The sequence below is a fragment of the Bos indicus genome, chromosome 1, assembly GCF_029378745.1.
Source record: "Bos indicus isolate NIAB-ARS_2022 breed Sahiwal x Tharparkar chromosome 1, NIAB-ARS_B.indTharparkar_mat_pri_1.0, whole genome shotgun sequence".
Classification (NCBI taxonomy): domain Eukaryota; kingdom Metazoa; phylum Chordata; class Mammalia; order Artiodactyla; family Bovidae; genus Bos; species Bos indicus.
The window spans coordinates 141783300-141805909 of NC_091760.1; the positions used below are offsets into that span (position 1 = coordinate 141783300).

Sequence of the window (22610 nt, forward strand, 5' to 3'; positions counted from 1 at the left end):
AATGGCTCTGCCACAAGGCCCACAGTCTTGGGTTTCATTGTAATGGGATTAGTTTCTGGGCTGTCTTTGGCCGGTCATGACTCAGAGTTCTTTCTGGTAGCACCCACGTTGCTCAGCCAACACGGATGCCAGGGAGAAGGATTCTGAGAGGTGGTCGGACGTGTGGTGTCTCCTTTTGACCTTTCCCAAATTCTTCAGGTTGGTTGTGGCTTGTTAGTTCCAAGCTCTTTGCCAGGACCTCCTGATGTCAAATAACTCACATGGATGGTTGCAATGGTTCCTGGGAGGGTGGTTTTACTCAGTGTGCTTCCCCTAACGAAACAAACCCAGGGTTAACACTCACGTGTAAAGATTATCAACTTAAAAAATATTCACAACCTAAAAGTCAAGAGTTATGATTTATTCAGTGGGAATGTTTAGAACTTCAAGCCCAGAAGACAGCATCTCAAGGAGCCCTAATATAATTGCTCTGTGGAGGTGAGGGGAAGAACCAGGTTATATAGAAGTTTTGCATCAAAGGACAAGTATTCTGAACATCAAAAGATTATTGTTAATTAAAGAAAATCAGATAGCCCAAGTTAAGGAATTTAGTGCTTTTCTATGTTGGGCAGATCCCCTAGAGGAGGAAATGGCTACTGACTCCAGTATTCTTGCCTGAAAAATCTCATGGACAGAGGAGCCTGGTGGGCTACAGTCCATGGGGTCACAAAGAGTCAAACAGGACTGAGCTTTCATGCACACACCTCTGTATGACAATATACAAGAGTCTCGGCTCACTGAAATCTTTCCTTTCTTCTGCATCTCAGCTATCCCAGGCCAGAATACTGTATTTTTCACATCCTGAGCTCCCTTGGGGCTCCCCAGAGGGAGTGGCTACAGCCTGATGATGGCTGCTGATTCATAGTTATTCTTCTCCTTCCTGAGTGCCCTCTGGGCTCACCAGCTCACATTGGAGGGCTGCAATAGCTGAGGACTGTGACATCCTTGTTTGCTGTATTCTGTTTCTCAGGATGGAACCCAGAAAGGGAGACCCCCAGATGCAGCTTTGTTAGGGAAGCAGGCTTAGAAGATGGTCTTCTCTCCTTTCTCAAATGTACCTTACTGCTGCTACTACACCACTGTTAAAATTTGCCCTTGGAGCCTGGGAGATGGTGTGACTGGGAGACCCAGAACTCACTAAAACCCCTTGAGGGGGACTTGGACCTCAAGACAACCCAGATCAGAAAGCAGAGGCTAACTCCACTTAAGTCTTTTGGGACAGGATGGCCTCAGTGATGCTTGGGCATCATTCATGGCTTCAGCACCCTCTGTTGAGCACTCACTGTGTGCCAGGTCTCAGAACTAGGGACATAAAGCTAGGAGTGAGCCAGGCAGGAGGAAGGGGAGAGAGGAACATGATCAGTTTTAGGAACATTCTGGAAGTAGAATAGAGAGGACACACAGGCTCCTGGAAGTGAAGGCAGGAGGGAAAGGCGGAGCCTGTGCACTCAGGTGATGGAGTGGCCGCTTGAAGAAAAGGCGGGGTGAGAGAAAACCACACTCCTGGCCCTGGGATTAGAGCGTTCCTGGGTGTATCTCTGCCTTGTTCCAGCTGAAGGCAGGTGCTACACACACGAAGCACCCCCAGGTGTTTTGGGTCATGTCCGTGTCAGCATCACCTGCTGTGGGACCAGCGCTGTGCGAGGGGGTCTGCTAAACACATGGCGCGGGTTCTGCAGCTCCTGCTTATCGCTTCTGGGCCACATCCAGACTCACTACAGCGTGGAGACGTGGAAAGAAAGCCTGCTGGGGAACTGGACGCCTGTCATGTTTGGCACAGTGGTGTATTTGAGAAGTCAGCCCTGTAGCAAGAGAAAAACAACGTCAGGCCACTCCTCTTTGAGAAACTGAAACACCCCTATGTGTGAGGCACTATTTTAGATGCATCGCATATGTATGAGGGGCATCTTGTGTGCTCATAGCAACACCTTTTCATCTTACCTTGGATATCATCTGTCCTTGGATGAGGACACCAAGGGTCAGAGGTTAGGTGGTTTACTTAGGGTTCTGCAGCCAACACGTGTGTGCGCTGAAAAAGAGCACAATGTATACATTGAGAGTTATGTTTTATTCAGCAGACAAAACTGAGGACTTAGGTGCTGGAGAAGACTCTTGAAAGTCCCTTGGACAGCAAGGAGATTAAACCAGTCATTCCTAAAGGAAATCAACCCTGAATATTCATTGGAAGGACTGATGCTGAAGATGAAGCTCCAATACTTTGGACACCTGATGCAAAGAGCTGACTCATTGGTAAAGACCCTGATGTTGGGAAAGACTGAGGGCAGGAAGAGCAGGGGACGACAGAGGATGAGGTGGTTGGATGGCATCACCGACTCAATGGACATGAATTTGAGCAAGCCCTGTGAGATGGTGAAGGACAGGGAAGACTGGCATGCTTCAGTCCATGGGGTCACAAAGAGTCAGACATGACTTCGCGACTGAACAACAACAAAGCCTGGGACAGAGCATCTGATGTCACTCTGAGGGACTGCTCCGAAGCAGCAAGGGTGTGGGGGAGTCAGGATAAACAGGAGCATTTACAACAAAGACCAGATGGTCAGGACATCAAAAGATTATTGTTAATTAAAGAAAACCAGGTATCTCAAGTTAAAGAATTGAGCACTTTTCTATATATGGGAAGATGTAAGAGTCCGGGCTTATGGAAATCATTGCTTTTATATGCACCTCAGCTATCTGGGCTTCCTTCATAACTCAATCAGTAAAGAATCTGCCTGCAATGCAGGAGACCCGGATTTTAATCCTGGATTGGGAAGATCCCCTGGAGAAGGAAATGGCATCCCTGGAGAATCCAGTGGACAGAGGAGCCTGGCGGGATACAGTCCATGGGGTTGCAAGAGTCGCACATGACTTAGCGACTAAACCACCGGCTCCCTAGAGTCAGGATCCGGTCTTCTCTCATCCTGAGTCACCTCGGGGAGCGCTGCGGGGTCAGCTGCAGCAGTTGTTGGCTTGATCACGGGCACCATCTTCCATCATGAGTTCCCTCAGGGCTCACTGGTGGGGTGGCTACAACATGATGATCTGATGGTCACAGCATCATTTGTTTACTGATACAGTATGCATGCGTGATAAATCATTTCAATTGTGTCCTACTGTTTGTGACCCCAGAGCTCCTCTGTCCATGGGATTTCCCAGGCAAGAAAACTGGAGTGAGTTGCCATTTCCTTCTCCAGGGGATCTTCCTGGCCCAGGGATGGAACTCGCATCTCATGTCTCCTGCCCTGGCAGGTGGGGTCTTTACCACCAGCACCATGTGGAAAGCCCTCCTGATGTGACAGGCAATAGTTTTCACTCATAGGGAGGCTAATCTAGGGTTCAGATCCAGGTCTACCAGAAGCTAAAGCTGATATTTTTCATGTTATTCTCCTTTAGAGAACATGCAGGGTGTATCCTGGGACCACAGGTCAGAAGTGAACTGGAAGCCTTCATCCTGTGAGTGGGCATAATTGCAGCATATTTAAGGGCATCTGCAATGGGTGTGTGATGAAATCTCCCCCAACCTGAGAAATCCAGCCTTTCCACTCATCCTAACAGGGATGGGTTGTTCAAAAAGTTAAAAAATTAAATCACAGAGGAGGCCCTCCCTCTAGGAACTGCCACATTTCCTCAGCGACAGATTTCAGCTGCAGAGGTAGTAGCAGCTCCCGCATCCAGGAGGATTCTGATCTGGGGGTGACTTTTCGTTTCCTAAAACAGAGACCCTCACACCAAGCTCCCTTCATCCTACCACTTCCTCTGCCAGTCTTAGCCTGCCAAGCCCGACGCAGTCAGTGAAAAACTGCTGCTATATTCAAATCAGTGCAGGTGATGCCCTCTCCCTCCCCCAGCATTCCCTTGGAAGTTAAGAGTTTCCCAAAAGGAGTCAGGGAATCCATCCACAAGACTCTGGACTGTGTTTTTCTAGGAAGAGCCCCGTCTGCAGGAGGGAAGCAAACACACATACACGTGCATGCGTGTGCACTCACACACAGAGCCTGAATAGGTTGATAATCAAGTCCCTCGTAGCTTCTATAACATCTGTTTGTGTTAAGTGGAGCCCTTTGAAAATGATTTTTTTCTCCTTCTCTATAAAGGCAATCTTAATTTTAGAACGTGGAGAAATGGTGAGTGGCAATTATTTTTGCTTCCTTCAACAAGACGTGTTTCAGTAAATGAGCTTCATTTCCAGAATTGAAGCCCTGAAAGAACCTGATTAGCAAGATCGGCGCCCACAATCACGTGTAATAACTGTGGGCAAACAGCCCTGTGGAGCCGGGCTGGGAGGACCCCGCTGCTGTGGGTTCTGCTTGCCGGCAGACTTCAGCAGATGGGCTGCTAATGTAATTAGGAATCGTTGTGTGAAATGAGCCATTATTTAAATTATCTGCTAATTTTCCTATCTATTAACCTGCTGAAAAAGAGGCAGTGGTATCTGAGGAATCTCAGGCTGCTAATCACTAACTAGATGAAGAGCCCATTCTTCACTTTAATGCAACCTTTCACCTTATTACAGCAATTAGCAGATGGCTTTCTGGGGGGTTATTGCCCAATGCATCAGCTGAAGATTGAGAAGGGACATTGGGAAGACACTCACAGTCTACAGGTTTTCACAAGTGGAGATATTTGGTCTCTGGGGCGTGTGAAGCAACGTTTGTGTGAGCCAGCCTTCCCTGTGTCTCTCTACCCCAGACATTGGTGGGAGCAGAGCATTGAGGCAGGAAGGAGGAGAAGGCTAATAATACAGAGCAGACCCCCAGGGACTCCCCAAGGCACAGGGCACACTCAGAGCCATCCACCTGGGGAGCAAGGAAGTGGAAACTTCATCAGCTGTTGTGTATTTGGGTTCAGGGCTGCTCCCAGGAGTGAACACTCATTCTTGTATTTCAGATCTCCCCTGGAAGCTGGAGAGCTTTTGAGGGGAGGGTGGGTACAACTAAGGTTTTCCTGGGTCCTTCCCAGTAAAGGAGAAGAACCCACACTGTACCCTGGATGTTAGAGGAGCCCCAGCAGCTGGAGTGAGTGTTGGGGCACCCAGAGAGTGCCAACACCACCACCACCCCCACCACCCCCTGCCCTTGGCTACCATCTCATTCCTAACTCTGGTTAGCCTTGGTATTTAAAAGGAAACGTGTGATTATTTTATATTGTTGTTGATCAGTTGCTCACTCTTGTCTGACTCTCTGTGACCCCATGGACTGCAGCGTGCCAGGCTTCCCTGTCCTTCACTATCTCCTGCAGTTTACTCAAACTCATGGCCATTGAGTCGATGATGCCATCCAAACGTCTCATCCTGTGTCTTCCCCATCTCCTCCTGTCCTCAGTCTTTCCCAACATCAGGGTCTTTTCCAATGAATCAGTTCTTTGCATCAGGTGGCCAAAGTGTTGGAGCTTCAGCTTCAGCATCAGTTCTTCCAATGAATATTCAGGACTGATTTCCCTTCGGATTGACTGGTTTGATCTTGCAGTCCAAGAGACTCTCAAGAGTCTTCTCCTGCACCAGAGTTCAAAAGCATCAATTCTTTGGTGCTCACCCTTCTTTATAGTCCAACTCTCATATCCATACATGACTACTGGAAAACCCATACCCTTGACTAGATGGACCTTTGTCCTCAAAGTGATATCTCTGCTTTTTAATAGGCTGTCTAGGTTTGTCACAGCTTTCCTACCAAAGAGCAAGCGTATTTTAAGTTCGTGGCTGCAGTCTCCATCCCCAGTGATTTTGGAGCCCAAGAAAATAAAAGTTTGTAACTGTTTCCATTTTTGCCCCACCTATTTTCCATGAAGTGATGGGACTGGATGTCATGATCTTAGTTTCTTGAATGTTGAGTTTTAAGCCAGCTTTTTTGCTCTCCTCTTTCACCTTCATCAGAGGTTCTTTAGTTCCTCTTCACTTTCTGCCATAAGGGTGGTGTCATCTGCATTTCTGAGTTTATTGATATTTCTTTCAGTGATCTTGATTTCAGCTTGTGATTCATCATTATCAACTGGGAAGTCAAGTTAGCCACCTCTGCCAGTTCTAGGAAAAGCTCAGTGAAGTCTGTGCACAGACATATCAGGAGTTTGGCCTGGCAAACTCTCTCCAGCTCCTTGGCAGTTTCCCCTTCTTCATCAGCTTTCCACTCCTAGGTGGAGCTCACGTGAGTCCCCTCCCCATCCTATGGAAAAGGTGATTAGCAAATTCCTGCTTGGGAGATGACTCCATAGACTAAGGAAAAGGGTTCTGCCCTCAAGCAACTGACAAGCTCCCTGAGAGAAAAGATGTGTGCCTGGGAGAAATGAGAGGCCAGTAAAAGGCATGAGACAAGTGAGTGGCCAAAACTTAGGGCCCAGTGGTCAGTGGGGAGAGGGACGGACCAGGGCTGGCACTGAAAGGCCTTTCAGAGGATGCAGGACTGCCTGGGTCTCAAAGACAGCCCTGTGTGTGGATTGTGGTTGAATTCTGCCAGCTGGCACAGAGTGTGAGAGGTGGCATATTATTGTGTCAGAACAAAAGGAGGAAAGTAAAATCCCACAAGATATGCCATTTTAAAAACAAGAAAGCATTGTCTAGGCACGACAAGGCATGGGGATAAAGTCCTGACTGTCCCCAAGAACATCCCTAAAGGAATCTTCCTGGAGAGTCTGTTGGCTTCAAAGTGCTCCAGGACCAGCCCTCAGCCAGCAGTTCCTTGGGATGTCACAGAGTTTGTGTCAGTGGCCACCAGTGACTGACCTGACTCCCCACCTCCTGTTGAAAGTTGTGTGTATGATTACCATGTGTGTTCAGTCATGTCCAACTTTCTGTGACCCCATGGCTGCGGCCTGCCAGGCTCCTCTCTGTTCATGGGATTTTCCAGCCAAGAATACTGGGTTGCCATTTTCTTCTCTGGGGAATCTTCCTGACCCAGTGATTGAACCCTCATCTCCTATACTGTAGGCAGATTCTTTACCATCTGAGCCACCAGGGAAGCCTAAAAACAGGTAGTTTGACTATTTTAGAGTCTTCATGTGAGATCGTGTAAGATTTGTCCTGCGTCTGGCTTATTTTACTCTGCATAATGTTCTCCAGGTTCATCCATTTGGGTACATATGGTAAGATTTCCTTCTTTTTTTAAGGCTCAGAGTAGAATGGTGGTCTCCAGAAGGGTGGAACGAGGCAATATGGGGCTATTCGTCAAAGGTATTGGAGAAGGCGATGGCACCCCACTCCAGTACTCTTGCCTGGAAAATCCCATGGACAGAGGAGCCTGGTGGGCTACAGTCCAGGGGGTCGCTAAGAGTCAGACATGACTGAGCGGCTTCACTTTCACTTTTCACTTTCATGCATTGGAGAAGGAAATGGCAACCCACTCCAGTGTTCTTGCCTGGAGAATCCCAGAGATGGCGGAGCCTGGTGGGCTGCCATCTATGGGGTTGCACAGAGTCGAACGTGACTGAAGCAACTTAGCAGCAGTCAAAGGTATGGCTCAGACTAAAAAGAATCTACCTGCAATGCAGGAGACCTGGGTTTGATCCCTGGGTCAGGAAGATCCCCTGGAGGAGGAATAGCAACCTACTCCAATTCTTGCCTGTAAAATTCCATGAACAGAGGAGCCTGGCAGACTACAGTCCATGGGATCACAAAAGAGTCAGACATAACTGGGCACACGGGCACACACACACACATCTGCCAGTGAAAATCTCTCAGTCCCTGACTTTTTCATTTATTCAACAACTGTTCACCGAGCATCTAGGAAACACTGGGCACTGTCCAAGGTGCTGGATGGATGAAGGATGATGAACCACAGGTGGGCCCCTGTGGTTGGCTCACTCTCATGGGGGTGCCCCATGCTTGGATGCTCTCTGGGGAAGATATACTGGAGTGTGTAAAAGATGCACAGTGGGGACCTGCTTCCTCCATGAAAGAGCCCCTGGAACCCCAATGTTGGCAAAGAGATTGGAGCAGTGAAAAGCCAGTGACTGTCAGAATGCTAGACCCTTGCTCTTTGAGAAGGCAGATTTTTGTCCTCGTTGCTATATTCTGGAAGAAGTGGAATGTGGTTCTATAGGAGGCTGCTTGGTATAGGGAAGGAGGTGGGGACTTCCAGCTCTCAGCAGCATTTCTTCTAAAGCAGGGATGATGGTTCATATATGCTTCTGATTCATTTTCAGTTGTGCTTCGAAAGTGCAGTGCATTTCCCATATTTGTGTGTGTTTTCTGCATCCATTTATGGGGTTGAATAATGTCCTCTGGGGTGAGACTATATTTGCAGTTTGAGTTGAACCCAAGGAGACCGGAGGTGATGCTGGAAATTCCACAGATAAGGACACAGCAGGGGATGTTGTGTGTGTGAAGTGGGGCAAGGCGTTCAGGAGAATGGTGCACTAAGCCTTTGCCTGTCCATGCTTTCAGGGTGGATCCTATAAAATTTAGAGGACAAGTGACTGTATTTTTTTTTTCCTTTGTGATTAAGACTAGGAGTTACAAAGAGAAAGTCATGGTCCTGGTGAGAATTCAACGTGAAAAATGTCTATTTCCAGTTCATCACACAGAAAAAGGTGTTGATGGCTCAGAAACATTACTTGAAGCCCCACTCAAAGTGTTTACTGCTCCCTAGAAATCCATTCCTTGCCTGACTCTGTGGCTGCCTCGTTTACTCTCCTCAAATCCTGTCTTCTAACAGCAGCCAAAGTGATGACCAACTTGGCTGAGCTGTGACTCCAAACTGAATTTTCTTGAAATCTGGCTTCTGCTGACGCAGCTGGGGAGTATGACTGTGCCCAGCGCCTGGGCAGTTAGAAGTCATCTGTGTAAGATAATGCTGTCTGTGTTTTGCTGTGACTTTCTCTGTTTTGTGTCGCCCGCCTCTGCAAGGGGGGACCATGTGCTGCGAGGCAGAAGTAAGGACGGGGGTGTGTGGAAAGGACGTGCTTCTAATGTGATGCAGAGGCAGCGGGTGGAATTCCATACCCGGGAAAGCAGAGTGAAATGTCTGTAGAGCACGTCCCTGGTCACTGGGGCCATTATGCCCAGGAGAGTAGTCCTGGGTCTGCTCTGCCTGTGGCTGGTTATGTAGGAGCATTGGATGTGGATGTGGGATGTCAGCCTGGGAACCTGGCCTTCCAGGCAGCTGGTCTTTGCACACACATCCTGCTGGGCTGTTGGGTGTGTGTTTGCCAGAGAGACCCAGGAAAGACTTGTAAAAATGGCATGCTTTCATGAGTTGTCGTGAGCCTGGAATTCTGGGTTTGCTTTTGTTTTTTTCTTTCTTGTTCATCTCTCTACTAGTTTCACCTAAGCAAATTAAAAGTTCATCCTACCTTAAGGAACATTTAAATCCAGGATGTGAAATCAGAGCTGAGAACATAGGCCATGTGTGTTACATGTATTATTAGGTCAACTTGGACTGTCTGCTGTCAGGACAACGGACTTCATTCCAATGAAGGGTGAGATTCTGGACCTTGCTGACTGCCCATATGTGATATTATGATTTATGTGAAGAAACACATATTTATACAGAGAAATATGTATTTGGTCTTTGTCTCAGTTCCTGGCACAGGGCACCCTTGGAACTTCCTCAATAATAAGGGTGATAAAGACACCTTTGTTTTCCATAACAAGTCCCTTTCAACCATACCTGAGGTGTGTCAGTGAGATGGCTTTTGGAAAGTCCCAAAGGATGGGGAGCCAACCCTGAGAGTAGAGAGCTGGAACTTTCAGCCTCATTTCTAGGGAAGGGAGAAGAGTTGAAGGTTGAATCAGTCATCAGTGGCTCATGATTCAATCAATCAACCCAACAGGTGCGTGTTCAGTTACTTCATGTTCTGTTCAGGTGTGTCCAACTCTTTGTAACCCCATGGACTATAGCCCACCAGGTTCATCTGTCCATGGGATTTCCCAGGCAAGAATGTAGGAGTGGGTTGCCATTTCCTTCTCCTATACACTTTTAATTGTGTTCTGTCTGAAATCAATGCAAACACCTATGTAGTGAGACCCTTCAACTTTTATAGTGACTATGTGTTCATAAATGGAATTAAGAGAATTCATTTCCTAAAGTCACAGTGCATAAATGGGTATTTACTGTCTCTCAATTCAGTATGAGAAGCCCAAAAACATGTTGAGGAGAAGAAGCCAGAACCTCCTGCCAAAAATCCCACATGATGCCATTTATATAATGTCCAGGAACCAGTGAAACTCGTCCGTGGTAATAGGCGTCAGAGAGTGGTTGCTTCTGAGAAACAACGGGGATTGACTAGAAAGGGGCATAGAGGGGCCTTTGGGGAATAACAGGAATTTCTGTATCTTGGTTTGGGAGAACACCATGTCAGAACTCTCCAGTGGAAAATCCAAGATCTTTCATTTTTATTGTATGTAAATGATAATTCATTAAAACTTAAAAAAAAAAAAAAATAGCGATGCCTCTGACAGTTGTTTCCAGGTCCTGTGCAGCAGAGATGAGGGAATACCCACTGCCAGAAGGTGTCTGGGGAGGTGCGCTGGGTGTGTGGGGTGGAGGTGGAGGTAAATGAGGATTTTCAGGTGAGATTGGAAAGGCAGGAGGAGGGCTGCCCAGCCAAGTGACAAACCAGCCGACAGTCCAGGGTGAGAAAGGGCTCTGCCTGGTTACCAAGTACTGCTGGCTGGAAAACGAAACCCCAATTATTCCACTGAATTTATCTTCTTTTAAGGTTTGGTGTGTATCTGAAGCTAAACTGATCTCTGCCCTTGCAAGCTTCACAATGGACTGTGTTTGGAATTCAATTTTTCTAGCAGCTTTTTAAAAATATTTCTAATCCATACGATTTCTCCAAGTAACAAATTGTTCTCAGCACTTAAGGTTTAAGAGAAGTATTCAAGAGTGTTGCCCTAAGCAAGTAACCTAGTGGTTTCTCTGTTTTTCCCTTAAAAACAAAAGCTGCAGATACTCGTTGACACCGGAAGCAGCAACTTTGCCGTGGCTGGGGCCCCACATCCCTATATCGACTCTTACTTTGACGCGGAGAGGTGAGTGATGGGTCTGTGCCTGGGGGAGCTGGGCTGGGGGGCACCAGATGGATGCTTCAAAATACACTAGGAGATGCAGCCAAAAGCTGTTTCATTTTAGGGAGGACATGTTCATGTATATGTCTGTGTACGTATGTGTATGTACAAGTATCTGTGTGTATGTGCATATAGTGGTGTGTATATTTGTGTATGTATGTATGCATAAGTGTATGTGTAGGTATCCATGTGTACATGCATATGGTGGTATGTATATTTGTGTATATTTGTGTGTGTATTTGTGTATAAGTAGATATCTGTGAGTACGAGCACATTTGTTGTTGTTCAGTTGTTGTCATGTCCAACTCTCCGACCTCAGGTACTGCAGCACAGCATCAGTTTCCTCTGTCCTTCACTATATCCCAGATGTTGTTCAAATTCATGTGCATTGGGTCACTGGTGCTATCTAACCATCTCATCCTCTGCCACCCTCTTCTCCTATTGCTTTCAATCTTTCCCAACATCAGGGTCTTTTCCAATGAGTTGGCTCTTCACATCAGGTAGCCAAAGTACTGGAACTTCAGCAACAGTCCTTCAGTGAATATCCAGGGTTGATTTCCTTTAGGATTGACTGGTTTGATCTTCTTGCAGTCCAGTGGACTCTCAAGAGTCTTCTCCAGCACCACAATTTGAAAGCATCTGTTCTTCGGCACTCAGACTTCTTTTTGATCCAACTCTCACATCCATACGTCACTCCTGGAAAAACTGTAGCTTTGACTAAGCAGACCTTTGTCAGCAAAGGGATGTCTCTGCTTTTTAATATGCTGTCTGCGTTGTCATAGCTTTTCTTCCACAGAGCAAACGTCTTTTAATTTCATGGCTGCAGTCATCATCCACAGTGACTTTGGAGCCCAAGAAAATAAAATCTGTTACTATTTCCACTTTTTTCCCTCCTATTTGCCGTGAAGCAATGGGACCAGATGCCATAATCTTAGTTTTTTGATCGTGGAGTTTCAAGTAAGCTTTTTCCCTATCCTCTTTCACACTCATCAAGAGGCTCTTCAGTTCCTTTTCACTTTCTGCTATTAGAGTGGTATCATCTGTATATCTGCAGTTGTTGGTATTTCTCCCAGTAATCTTGATTCCAGCTTGTGATTCACCCAGCCCAGTATTTCGCATGGTGTGCTTTCAATTCAGTTCAGTCACTCAGTCGTGTCTGACTCTTTGAGACCCCATGGACTGCAGCATGCCAGGCTTCCCTGTCCATCACCAACTCCCAGAGCTTACTCAAACTCTTGTCCATAGAGTCAGTGATACCATCCAACCATCTCATCCTCTGTTGCCTACTTCTCCTCCTGCCTTCAGTCTTTCCCAGCATCAGGGTCTTTTCCAATGAATCAGTTCTTTGCATCAGGTGGCCAAAGTATTGGAGTTTCAGCTTCAGCATCAGTCCTTCCAATGAATATTCAGGACTGATTTCCTTTAGGACAGACTGGTTGGAGCTTCTTGCTGTCCAAGAGACACTTAAGAGTCTTCTCCAACACCACAGTTCAAAAGCATCAATTCTTCGGCACTCAGCTTTCTTTATAGTCCAACTCTCACATCCATACATGACCACTGGAAAAACCATAGCCTTGACTAGATGGACCTTTGTTGGCAAAGTAATGTCTCTGCTTTTTAATATGCTGTCTAGGTTGGTCATAGCTTTTCTTCCAAGGAGCAAGTGTCTTTTAATTTCATGCCTTCAGTCACCATCTGCAGTGATTTTGGAGCCCAGAAAAATAGTCTTTCACTGTTTCCATTGTTTCCCCTTCTATTTGCGATGAAGTGATAGGACCAGATGCCATGATCTTAGTTTTTTGAATGTTGACTTTTAAGCCAGGTTTTTCACTCTTGTCTTTCACTTTTATCAAGAGGCTCTTTAGTTCTTCTTCACTTTCTGCCATAAGGGTGGTGTCATCTGCATATCTGAAGTTATTGATATTTCTCCTGGCAATCTTGATTCCAGCTTGTGCTTCATCCAGCCTGGCATTTCGCATTATGTACTCTGCATATAAGTTAAATAAGCAGAGTGACAATATACAGCCTTGATGTACTCCTTTCCTGATTTGGAACCAGTCTGTTGTCCCGTGTCCAGTTCTAACTGTTGCTTCCTGACCTGCATACAGATTTCTCAAGAGGCAGGTCAGGTGATCTGCTACTTCCATCTCTTTAAGAATTCCCCATGGTTTGCTGTGATCCACACAGTCAAAGGCATCTGCATAGTCAATGAAGCAGATGTTTTCCTGGAACTCCCTTGCTTTCTCCATGAGCCAATGAATGTTGACAATTTGATCTCTGGTTCCCCTGCCTCTTCAAAACCCTGCTTGTACATCTGGAAGTTGTTGGTTCATGTACTGCTGAAGTCTAGCTTGAAGGATTTTGAGCATAACCTTGCTAGAATGTGAAATAAGCACAATTGTACAGTAGTTTGAACATTCTTTGGCATTTTTTTTTCTTTTGGATTGGAATGAAAATGGACTTTTCTAGTACTGTGGCCACTGTTGAATTTTCCAAATTTGTTGACATATTGAATGCAGTGCGTTAGCAGCAGCATCTTTTAGGATTTGAAATAGTTCAACTGGAATTCCATCACCTCCACTAGCTTTTTTCCTAGTAATGCTTCCTAAGGCCGACTTGACTTCACATTCCAGGATGTCTGGCCACACCATCATGATGCACTGAGTGGTGTGTATATTTATGAATATATGTATATGTTTGTGTATGTGTAAGCATCTCTGTGTACATGCACATGAGGGTGTGTATATTTGTGTATAGATGCATATATCTGTGTAAGTGTAGGTATCTGTGTATATGCATATGACTTCACAGTTAGTATGCATATGATACACACTTAGTGGTGTGTATATTTGTGTATATATGTATATATTTGTGTAAGTGCAGGTGTCTGTGTACATGCAGATGGTGGTGTGTATATTCGTGTATACAGGCACACATCTGTGTACGTGTGGGTATCTGTGTGTTCATGCACATTGTGGTATTTACATTTGTGTGTGGTGTGCGTGTGTGGCCTGATGTGCTGATATGTACATCCACTCCAAATGAATCCATTGCAGGATTCTCCTAACAGCCTTGGTGTGTTCTCAGGAGCTCTGCTTTATAGACATTCAAGTCAAACTTGAATGTTTTGTAGTCAGACCTGAATTGCAGGAAGCTCATGACCCTTAGACATTTGTTGAACCCCCCTAATCCTCACGAGGAGGTGGCCTGAGCAGGGCAGGGCTCATTGGATCTGAGTGTGAGACTGTTCCGGACAGTAGCCTGGCATTGCTTGGAAAGCCACCTTTGTGTCACCTGAAGTTTGGTGGCGTCAGTCAAGGTGTGGTTCGCTGAAACCATGTCTGTGCTGGGAGGTCTCTGTGGTGAGAGAAACCCATGACTCACTTGGAAAGAACACACTGTGAGCTCAGAGCACTCAGGCCCGAGACGGGGCTCTGAGCTGGCAGCTGTGGGCGGGGCTGTGAGAAGGGGCGGAGCCTGGATGGAGGTCTGGATCCAGGCCAGCTCTGTGTGTCCAGGTCCCTAGACTCAGCCCTAGGAAGCTTCGTGCGGTCCTGGTGTGTGTTACTGTTCATCTCTGGAGGAGCCCTCGGGGTCAGAGTCACTCTGCCCCAGATACTTGTTGCTGCCCTAAATGTATGCACCTTTTAATTTCATATCCATTTTTTGTGACCCTAAAATTTAGACTCAACAGATAAAACCAGTAAGCTGCCACGTGGTTTGCTGTTTAGGCTCGTAAACAAGCATGTCACATTTCCCTGCTACCAGTGCTCTCTCCATCTTTCCTTTTCCACTTTCTTTTCCCATAGTCTTTTGTTTCAGGGAATAAATCCCATCTTTTTTGAGGGGGAAAAAAAGAAAGGAAACACAGGAGAGAAAGTAACAACTGGGGAATTTCAGCAAATCCCCAGCAGCATTAATAAGGCAGGAGTGCCCATCTCTTCCCCCATGCATCTTGGTCTTTGTTTGGGTGGCACAAGGAGGCCACCTGTGTGTCCAGCTGGAGGGAGGGATGGCTGGTGCTTCATGGACCCCTCCTTCAAGGAACTTGGAGCTTAGATTATGACTCAGTGTGTTGATAACCTTTGATCACCGAAATTCCAGGTGCACCTCCAGGCTCATGATGCTTTGTGAAGACAGATGTAAGCCCTGGAGCTGTTCTTGGGACTTCAGATGCTTGTGAAGTGGGGCATGGGCTGTGCAGCCAGGGAACAGAGGCTGGCTGATGAGCCCCCAGCTACCCTTTGCCCTTTCCCCACTCAAACTGTGATTCATCCAAATCCTCTGCCCCAAACAGCCCCCTCCCCTCAACTACTCCATCATGTGACAGATTTTGGAGTCAGTCCAAACCTCTCATTTTTATTCATGTAGCATAGGAGGTCTGGGAACCAAGAAAGTGGACCAGGTTCAGGCTTCTAGGACAAAAGGTCTGCAAACTTCAGCCCTGGGAGCTCCTCCTTATAGTAAGTGCTGTGTTCGCTCTGAACCAAGATGCAAATGTAATAAAACTTATCTTCACGTGTAGTTCTAAATGCCCTGACACAATCTGCAGGGATTGGGGGTGAGTAAAAGGAATTAATTTATTGTGGTGATCAGCACCACAATATGTAAACACGCTGGGTAAGAGTCACGTGAAGCTGGGTGATGCAGGAGGCTGTGAGCGTCCCTCTGGCCATGCAGTGCACAGTGCAGACTGACAAACTGAATTAAAAGAGAATCAGACACCCAGAACAGCTTGGTTTAGTGATGTCAGTTTTCCAGATCAGTGAAGAATCTTGGTATAGATTCCCCACAGGATTACCTTCTTCAATCTACACAGTAGCTGCATACCTAGAAAATGCAAATTATATTAAACTGTGTAGAAGATGTTGATCTTGGTGGTGAGGCAATCTTGGCCCCATTTTTTCCACTACAAGATTCTTCCTGGTCCATACATTCTCCCAGTTTCTCCATGCCTACTGGGGTTCTGCCTGCCATAAGACAGAGCAGACATCCTTGGAGCTCAGATACATCTTTAACAGGTTTCCTCCCCAGAGCAGTTTTGTTTTCCGTCACAGATCTGTAGACACATGATACAATAGAAGAAAATAATAGTACAGCATAGTGAAGCCAAGTTCGAGTAATGTGTATATCTACCTTTTAGATTGAAATGTGCAAATCTAACACCATGGGTGGATATTTTCTTGGTTCCCAGACCTCCTATGCTACATGAATAAAAATGAGAGGTTTGGACTGACTCCAGAATCTGTTCCATGATAAAGTGGTTGAGGGGAGGGGGTTGTTTGGGGCAGAGGATTTGGACAAACCACAGTTTGAGTGGGAAAAGGTAGCCAGGGGCTCATAAGCGGGTAAACAGCACAGCCAGTGGTCAGTACAAATCAGAGTGTGCTTGCAACCCAGTTACCCTTTTGCTGGGTTTCCTTGATTACAGGTAAAGAATCCACCTGCAATGCAGGAGACACAGGAGATGCAGGTTTGATCCGGGTCAGGGAGAATCTCTGTAGAAGGGAATGGCAACCTGCTCTGGTGTTCTTGCCTGAAAGGTCCTGTGGACAGAGGAGCCTGGTGGGCTGCAGGCCAAAGGGTTGTCACAAACAGTACCTGACTAACCACACACAGGCACGCACCCGTTTGCTATGCAGATGCAGATATGGAAGCATTCAAGGGTAAACACTAGTCAACATTACAAATACTGCATTCAGTGCCATTTAATATGTGTACAATATTTAATCAACGGTAGACAACTGGCTTCTTTCTCATTTGCCTTTGACTTTGTTCATTGCTGGCTTGAACCATAATTTTCTCAGCCTTAGTAGGACACAGCCTTCTAACTTTCCTATTAGCCAGGTTTGAGTTCAGATTTCAGGTGGCTCCTGTATTTCATGCTTAAAGATTGAGCTCCTCTGCCTCCTTTGCACCTTATTTAATGTGAAGACTCCTGGGAACATTCGTGACTCCCATGATGGCTAGCCCTGCCATCCTGCTAACCACACAGGAGAATTCGGGGCTCCCTCTTAGCTTTCTGAGCACCTGAGGGTCTCGTCTAGATATTTCTCCTTTGTGAGCAAACAGAGAACTAGCAGAACCTGCCAACATGCAGGGGAGGCCCCAGACTCCCCTGCTTTGTCAGTGTCGCCCCCACTGGCACCTCCATTATTCAGACTTCAGCCTGCCTTCTCATTTGCAAGTATTGTTGAAATTTATTTAGTACCTTAAAACATGACCCGCTCTGGCCTTCTAGCCCTGATACTGCCTTTCTTATAAAGAGATCTATTCTCCTCCTATCAGTGCAGGAGACATGGGTTTGATCCTGGGTCAGGGAGAACCCTGGAGAAGGAAATGACAACCCACTCCAGTATTTTTGCCTGGGAAATCCCATGGACAGAGGAGCCTGATGAACTACAGTCCATGGGATTGCAAAGAGTTAGACATGACTGAGCAACTGAGCATGCATTCATTCTTCACCTGGGCTTCTTCTTAACTGAATCAAATGTGAAACATCACATTTTGAGTTTTAGGCAAGTTCAGTCACCTGCATTTGTCACCAATACAAACACACATGCTTTGCAGGTTCAATCCTTGCTTTGATTTATGCTAACCTTTCTCTCCTTTCTTCTGTTTTTCCTAAATAGTTCTCATAGGTTTATGTCAACACAGATGCAATATTGTTAAGATATGAACTATGAACATAATTTATATAGTAAATTATAAACAATTAAGTTGCCTGATGCTTTCAGCTCACTTTACAGTTGGCCTAAGCTACACCTTCCACCATGGTATTTGATGGAAGCCGAGAGAATGTTCTACTTCCTCTCTCAATTTTTGACAAAGGTTTCTTTTCTGAGATGCAGCTTGCTGCCTTGTGATGTTTCTGTATCTGCTTGTCCCTCTGATCTCTCTTAGTTATAATAAGGTTTCTGGTTGGGTTTGTCAGCCTCTGATTCAAGTCCCCCAGTCTCTGGATATTCAGGTTTAACGCTTCCTGAAACATGTCCCAGTAATTGGAGATTTGACTTGGGGTTCTTTGACAAGATCTCTTTGATTTATGGAATCAGACATCAGGCTGCCATCAGTCATCTATGCAGCTTTGTCCCATCAGAAGCACTCTTTTCCTGGTGGTGAATGTTCCAATGAATTACTATACAGCAAAAAGGCAATCATGTATTTTTTTAGGTGTACTTCTTTTTTAGCCAGTAAAATAGTCTCCATCCAAGTGGCTTGATGAGAGATTCAGTATACTCATCCCCCTGACCTTATACTAATCTACTCAGAAATTAACTATATTTTCACTAAAATGTCTCCCCCTCCTATATTCCATCTGGGGTGCAGCTCACAGAGTAGTTATGGCAAAAGAACAATTTCTTGTCTTCAACTGATGCTTATGAGTAGAGTTGAGATATTAGAAAATTATGCAGGTTGTTTCCTTAAGGAGGCTGACCCAGGCCCTTGAGATCTCATGCTACATCTTTCCATCTGATGATGACACACATTTTTCTTGATTATTTAGATAATTTCTTAAGTTTGTCCAGGAGGGGTCTTGCCATATTGGGGCCCTGAAGCATTTGCCATCGTTGAGTATGTTGATGACCCTCCGGTGTGAGCAGAAGCCCCTGGGCTGGTGAGTGGCCCCACTGACTCTGACATGGTCACTTCCAGACCTTGGAAGAATAAGACAGGTATCTGGTCACCTGGTCCAAGTCCCTTATCCCTGAGGTAGAGTCCAAATTCTGAAATGTGCAGAAGGCCCCCAGGGAGGTCTCAGGCAGAATTTTCCAGGCGACTTAACATTCTCTTGGGGGCTGGTGGTTTTGGGGAGCCAGAGTCGACTGAAGGATTCAATTCTTTTGATCTCTGCCCTCCCACCTCCTCCCTGTATATGTTCTGAAAACAAAATGGGTTTCTTTAAATTAATAAAATGTTCTGTGGTTCTTCTCTTCTCAGTTTGATTGATTTCACTTTTCAAGCCTGCGTTCCCTTCAGACTTGTATTAGAGTCAGAAAGTCTCCTGAATTTGGTTCGAAGTGATTCTGTGGCTGTGGGTGGACTCTTTCCTAGCTACTCACATCCTTGATGAATGGCTGTTTATACACACCCAGAATGGATGCTGCAAAAAAGGAGCATGTCTGGGGTTCACTCTCAATATAGTTAATTAATGTCCAAAACAGCTGAGAACCAAAGCATTTTAGTGCCAAGAGGTGGGATGTAAGGACATAAACATGGAGGAATGCATAGTTTTTAGGTCTAGTGCTGAAACCTACGCGTTAATAACATTCAGAGCTGCTTGCAATTCATCTCTGGGGTTTTTGCTCTTTGAGTTCGAGGAGCCCAGGGAATATGAGCTAAGAATTACTTTTTTCTCTCATTATCTACAACTGTGCTTTCTACAAGGGTAGCTACTAGACACAAGTGGCTATTTAAGTTTAAATTAATTAATGTTAAATACAGGCTCATTCTTTAGTCAAACTATCCAGATGGTCCCTGACTTAGATGGTTTGAATTAGCTTTCAACTTTACAATGGTGCAAAAGCAATACACATTCAGTAGAACCTGTACTTTGACTTTTGAATTTGTTTTTAATTCTTTTATTTAACATTAAAGAAATTGAGACCTATGGACCAGAGTTTCTTAATCTCAGCACTACTGACATTTTGGGCTGGGTGATTCTTTATTGTCGGGGGCTGTCTCGTGCATTTGAGAATGTTTACAGCATCCTGGTTTCTGTTCCGTTTGATGCCAGAAGCTTCCCTCTCACACAGCTGTGACAACCAAAAATGTTTCCAGACGTTACCAAGTGTCACCCGGAAGGCAAAACAGCCTCTAGTTGGTAATCACTGTCGTAGAAGCTAAATCCAAGTTCAATCATTGGACAATGCAACATTAAAATCCAAGTTTGGTGCTTTTTATCCCACTTTCAATGGACTTGTTCCACCAATTCTATGGAAACTCATGGTGGTAAGATGGCTGATGCCCCTCCAGATATCACATATACATTTCCAGCAGGAAGATAGGAGGCTAACAAGTAACAAGAGGCAAGAACATTCCTCCTAAAGTGGCCATCTTTTTACTGAGAAGGAATGCCCTCCCTAGTGACTCTTCCTACATAGCATTAGTCAGAAGTGTTTGCATTTTGAATTTTGCTTCTGCCAAAGCTGGCAGGAGGGGACAATCCTGTCTCGTGATGCTGGGAAACCGCAGCCAAAGCTCCCTGTCAGCCCTGTGATCATGAGGGTAAGCAACCGATATATTGACAGCTGGGAGGACCCAGACAGACATTCTGCTTTGTTCACTTTCAATTTAGTAATCAGTAAATTAGAGGAGATATTCAACATTTTATCATAAGCTAGGCTTTGTGATAGATGAGTTTGCCCAACTGTAGGCTAACGTAGGTGTTCTGAGCACCATTAAGGTAGGCTGGGCTGAGCTTAAGATGTTCAGAAGGTTCAGTCCATTAAATGCATTTTCAACCTAATGATAATTTCAATTTACAATAGGTGTATCGGGATGTAACCCCATTGGGGAAGATCTGCAATCACATTTCAGGTGCTTTGGAGCCACCTGTGGCTACTGTATTGGAAGCATAAATAGAGAATATTCCTGTCATTGCAGAAGCTCTATTGGACAGCCTTGGTCCAGAACACAGAAGAACTCCATCTTTTAGAAACCTGGAAGGCTCTTCCCGTCCCTGCACCATTTCAGCCAAGTCTTACCTGAGACTTGCCCCCTTTTCCTGGAGGTTGTTGGACTTCACAGTGAAACAGTTTTGGATATTGAGAAAGATCATAGGAAACATTTTCTAGGAAAAAGCTTACATTTTCTAATAGCAGCTCGTAGATTGAATAAAGGTAGCAAGTGATTAGACAATTATAATAATAGCACCTACTCTTGTTGTGTGCCTGCTGTGTTCTGGGCTTTTGTTCTAAATCCTTTACAAAGAGACTCACAGACTTGGCAAACGAACTTACGGTTGCCGGGAGGAAGGGATAGTTAGGGAGTTTGGGAAGGTCATGTACACACTGCTATATTGAAAATGGATAACCAGCAAGGACCTACTGTATAGCACAGGGAACTCTGCTCAATGTTATGTGCCAGCTTGGATGGGAGGGGGGTTTGGGGAGAGAGAGAGTGTGTGTGTGTGTGTGTGTGTGTGTGTGTGTTAGTTGCTTAGTTTGCAACCCCATGGGCTTAAGCCCACCAGGCTCCTCTATCTATGGAATTCTCCAGGCAAGAATACTGGAGTGCGTTGCCATTCTCTTCTCCAAGGAATCTTCCTGACCCAGGGATCAAACCCAGGTCTCCTGCATTGCAGGCAGATTCCTTACCATCTGAGCCACCAGGGAAGCCCGTGGGGGAGAATGGAGACATATATATGTATGGCTGAGTCCCTTTGCTGTTCACCTGAAACTGCTAAAACTTTGTTAATCAACTCCAATAGAAAATAAAAATTTTAAGTTTGAAAATAAAACACCTTAAATAATGATAATATATTCATTCAAACAATAAATGGTTTATAGTATTAACTCTTTTAATCCTTAGAATTAACCCTGTGAAGTGTGGTGCTATTTTGTCCCTACTTTTCGGTGGAGGAGACTGAGGTATAGAGAAGTTAAATAACTTAGCCTGGAGTCACACACAGCTCCTAAGTGGTTGAAGTGCTATTTGACCCCAGACAGCGTAACTCCAGCTGCCTCCCACATCTTTGTAAGTGGCACCAGAGTATCCAGAATGTTCACCCATGAGGGAAATAGCAAACTGGTCAGTACACTGCAGAGGACATTCTGCCTAGAAGGGCAGCCTGGTTAGAAGGGCAGCCTGGTTCATGCTCTTCTCAGTGACCTCAGCAAATTCTAATGAGTTTTCTGTGGGCTCACCAGGCTTCCCTGGTGGCTCAGATGGTAAAGGACCTGCCTGCAATACAGGAGACCTGGATTCAATCTCTGGGTTGGGAAGATCCCCTGGAGGAGGGCATGGCAACCCACTCCAGTGTTCTTGCCTGGAGAATCCTCATGGACAGAGGAGCCTGGCAGACTACAGTCCATGGGGTTGCAAAGAGTCGAACACGACTGAGCGACTAAGCACAACAGACTAAAAATTAAAAAAAAAAAACACAACTTCTCAAAAGAAAGTCATGGCACTATAGATTGTTGGTGGGGATAACTGATTTTCTAGATGAAGAATTGGTATATTAGGGCTGGCAGGCTACCTCCAGCCTGCCGCCTGTTTTCCTAAGTAAAGTTTTGTTGGAACATGGCCACACATGTTTGTTTAATATGTCACCTGTGGTTGCTTCTTCTCTAGCAGAACAGAGTAGGTGAAATGGAGATCACGTGGCCCACAAAAGCTGAAACATTTACTTTCTGGCCCTTTAGAGAAGCTCACCAGCCCTGCGGTGGACCGTATTCTCTAGGCCTTTCAAAATAACCAGCCTCTTCTGTTAGCAATAGTGCTGATGTTTTGAACTTGAAGAATGACCCTAAATTGTCAGAAAGGACTGACATTTCAGTATTTTCATTGCTTTTCAACCTAATGTGTGCAGCCCCTGCTGTGTGCCAGGCATCACTGAATTGGTGCCGGC

At 45.5% G+C, this 22610-nt stretch overlaps 1 protein-coding gene across 1 annotated transcript in view; it reads left to right on the forward strand.

Moving 5' to 3' along the window:
- Nucleotides 1-22610, forward strand: part of BACE2 (beta-secretase 2) — a 111897-nt gene that overhangs the window by 33636 nt on the left and 55651 nt on the right. Inside the window, exon 2 of the mRNA XM_019962810.2 lies at nucleotides 10914-11002. Within this exon, the coding sequence (XP_019818369.2) occupies nucleotides 10914-11002 (89 nt within the window). The remainder of the gene's footprint in view (nucleotides 1-10913; nucleotides 11003-22610) is intronic.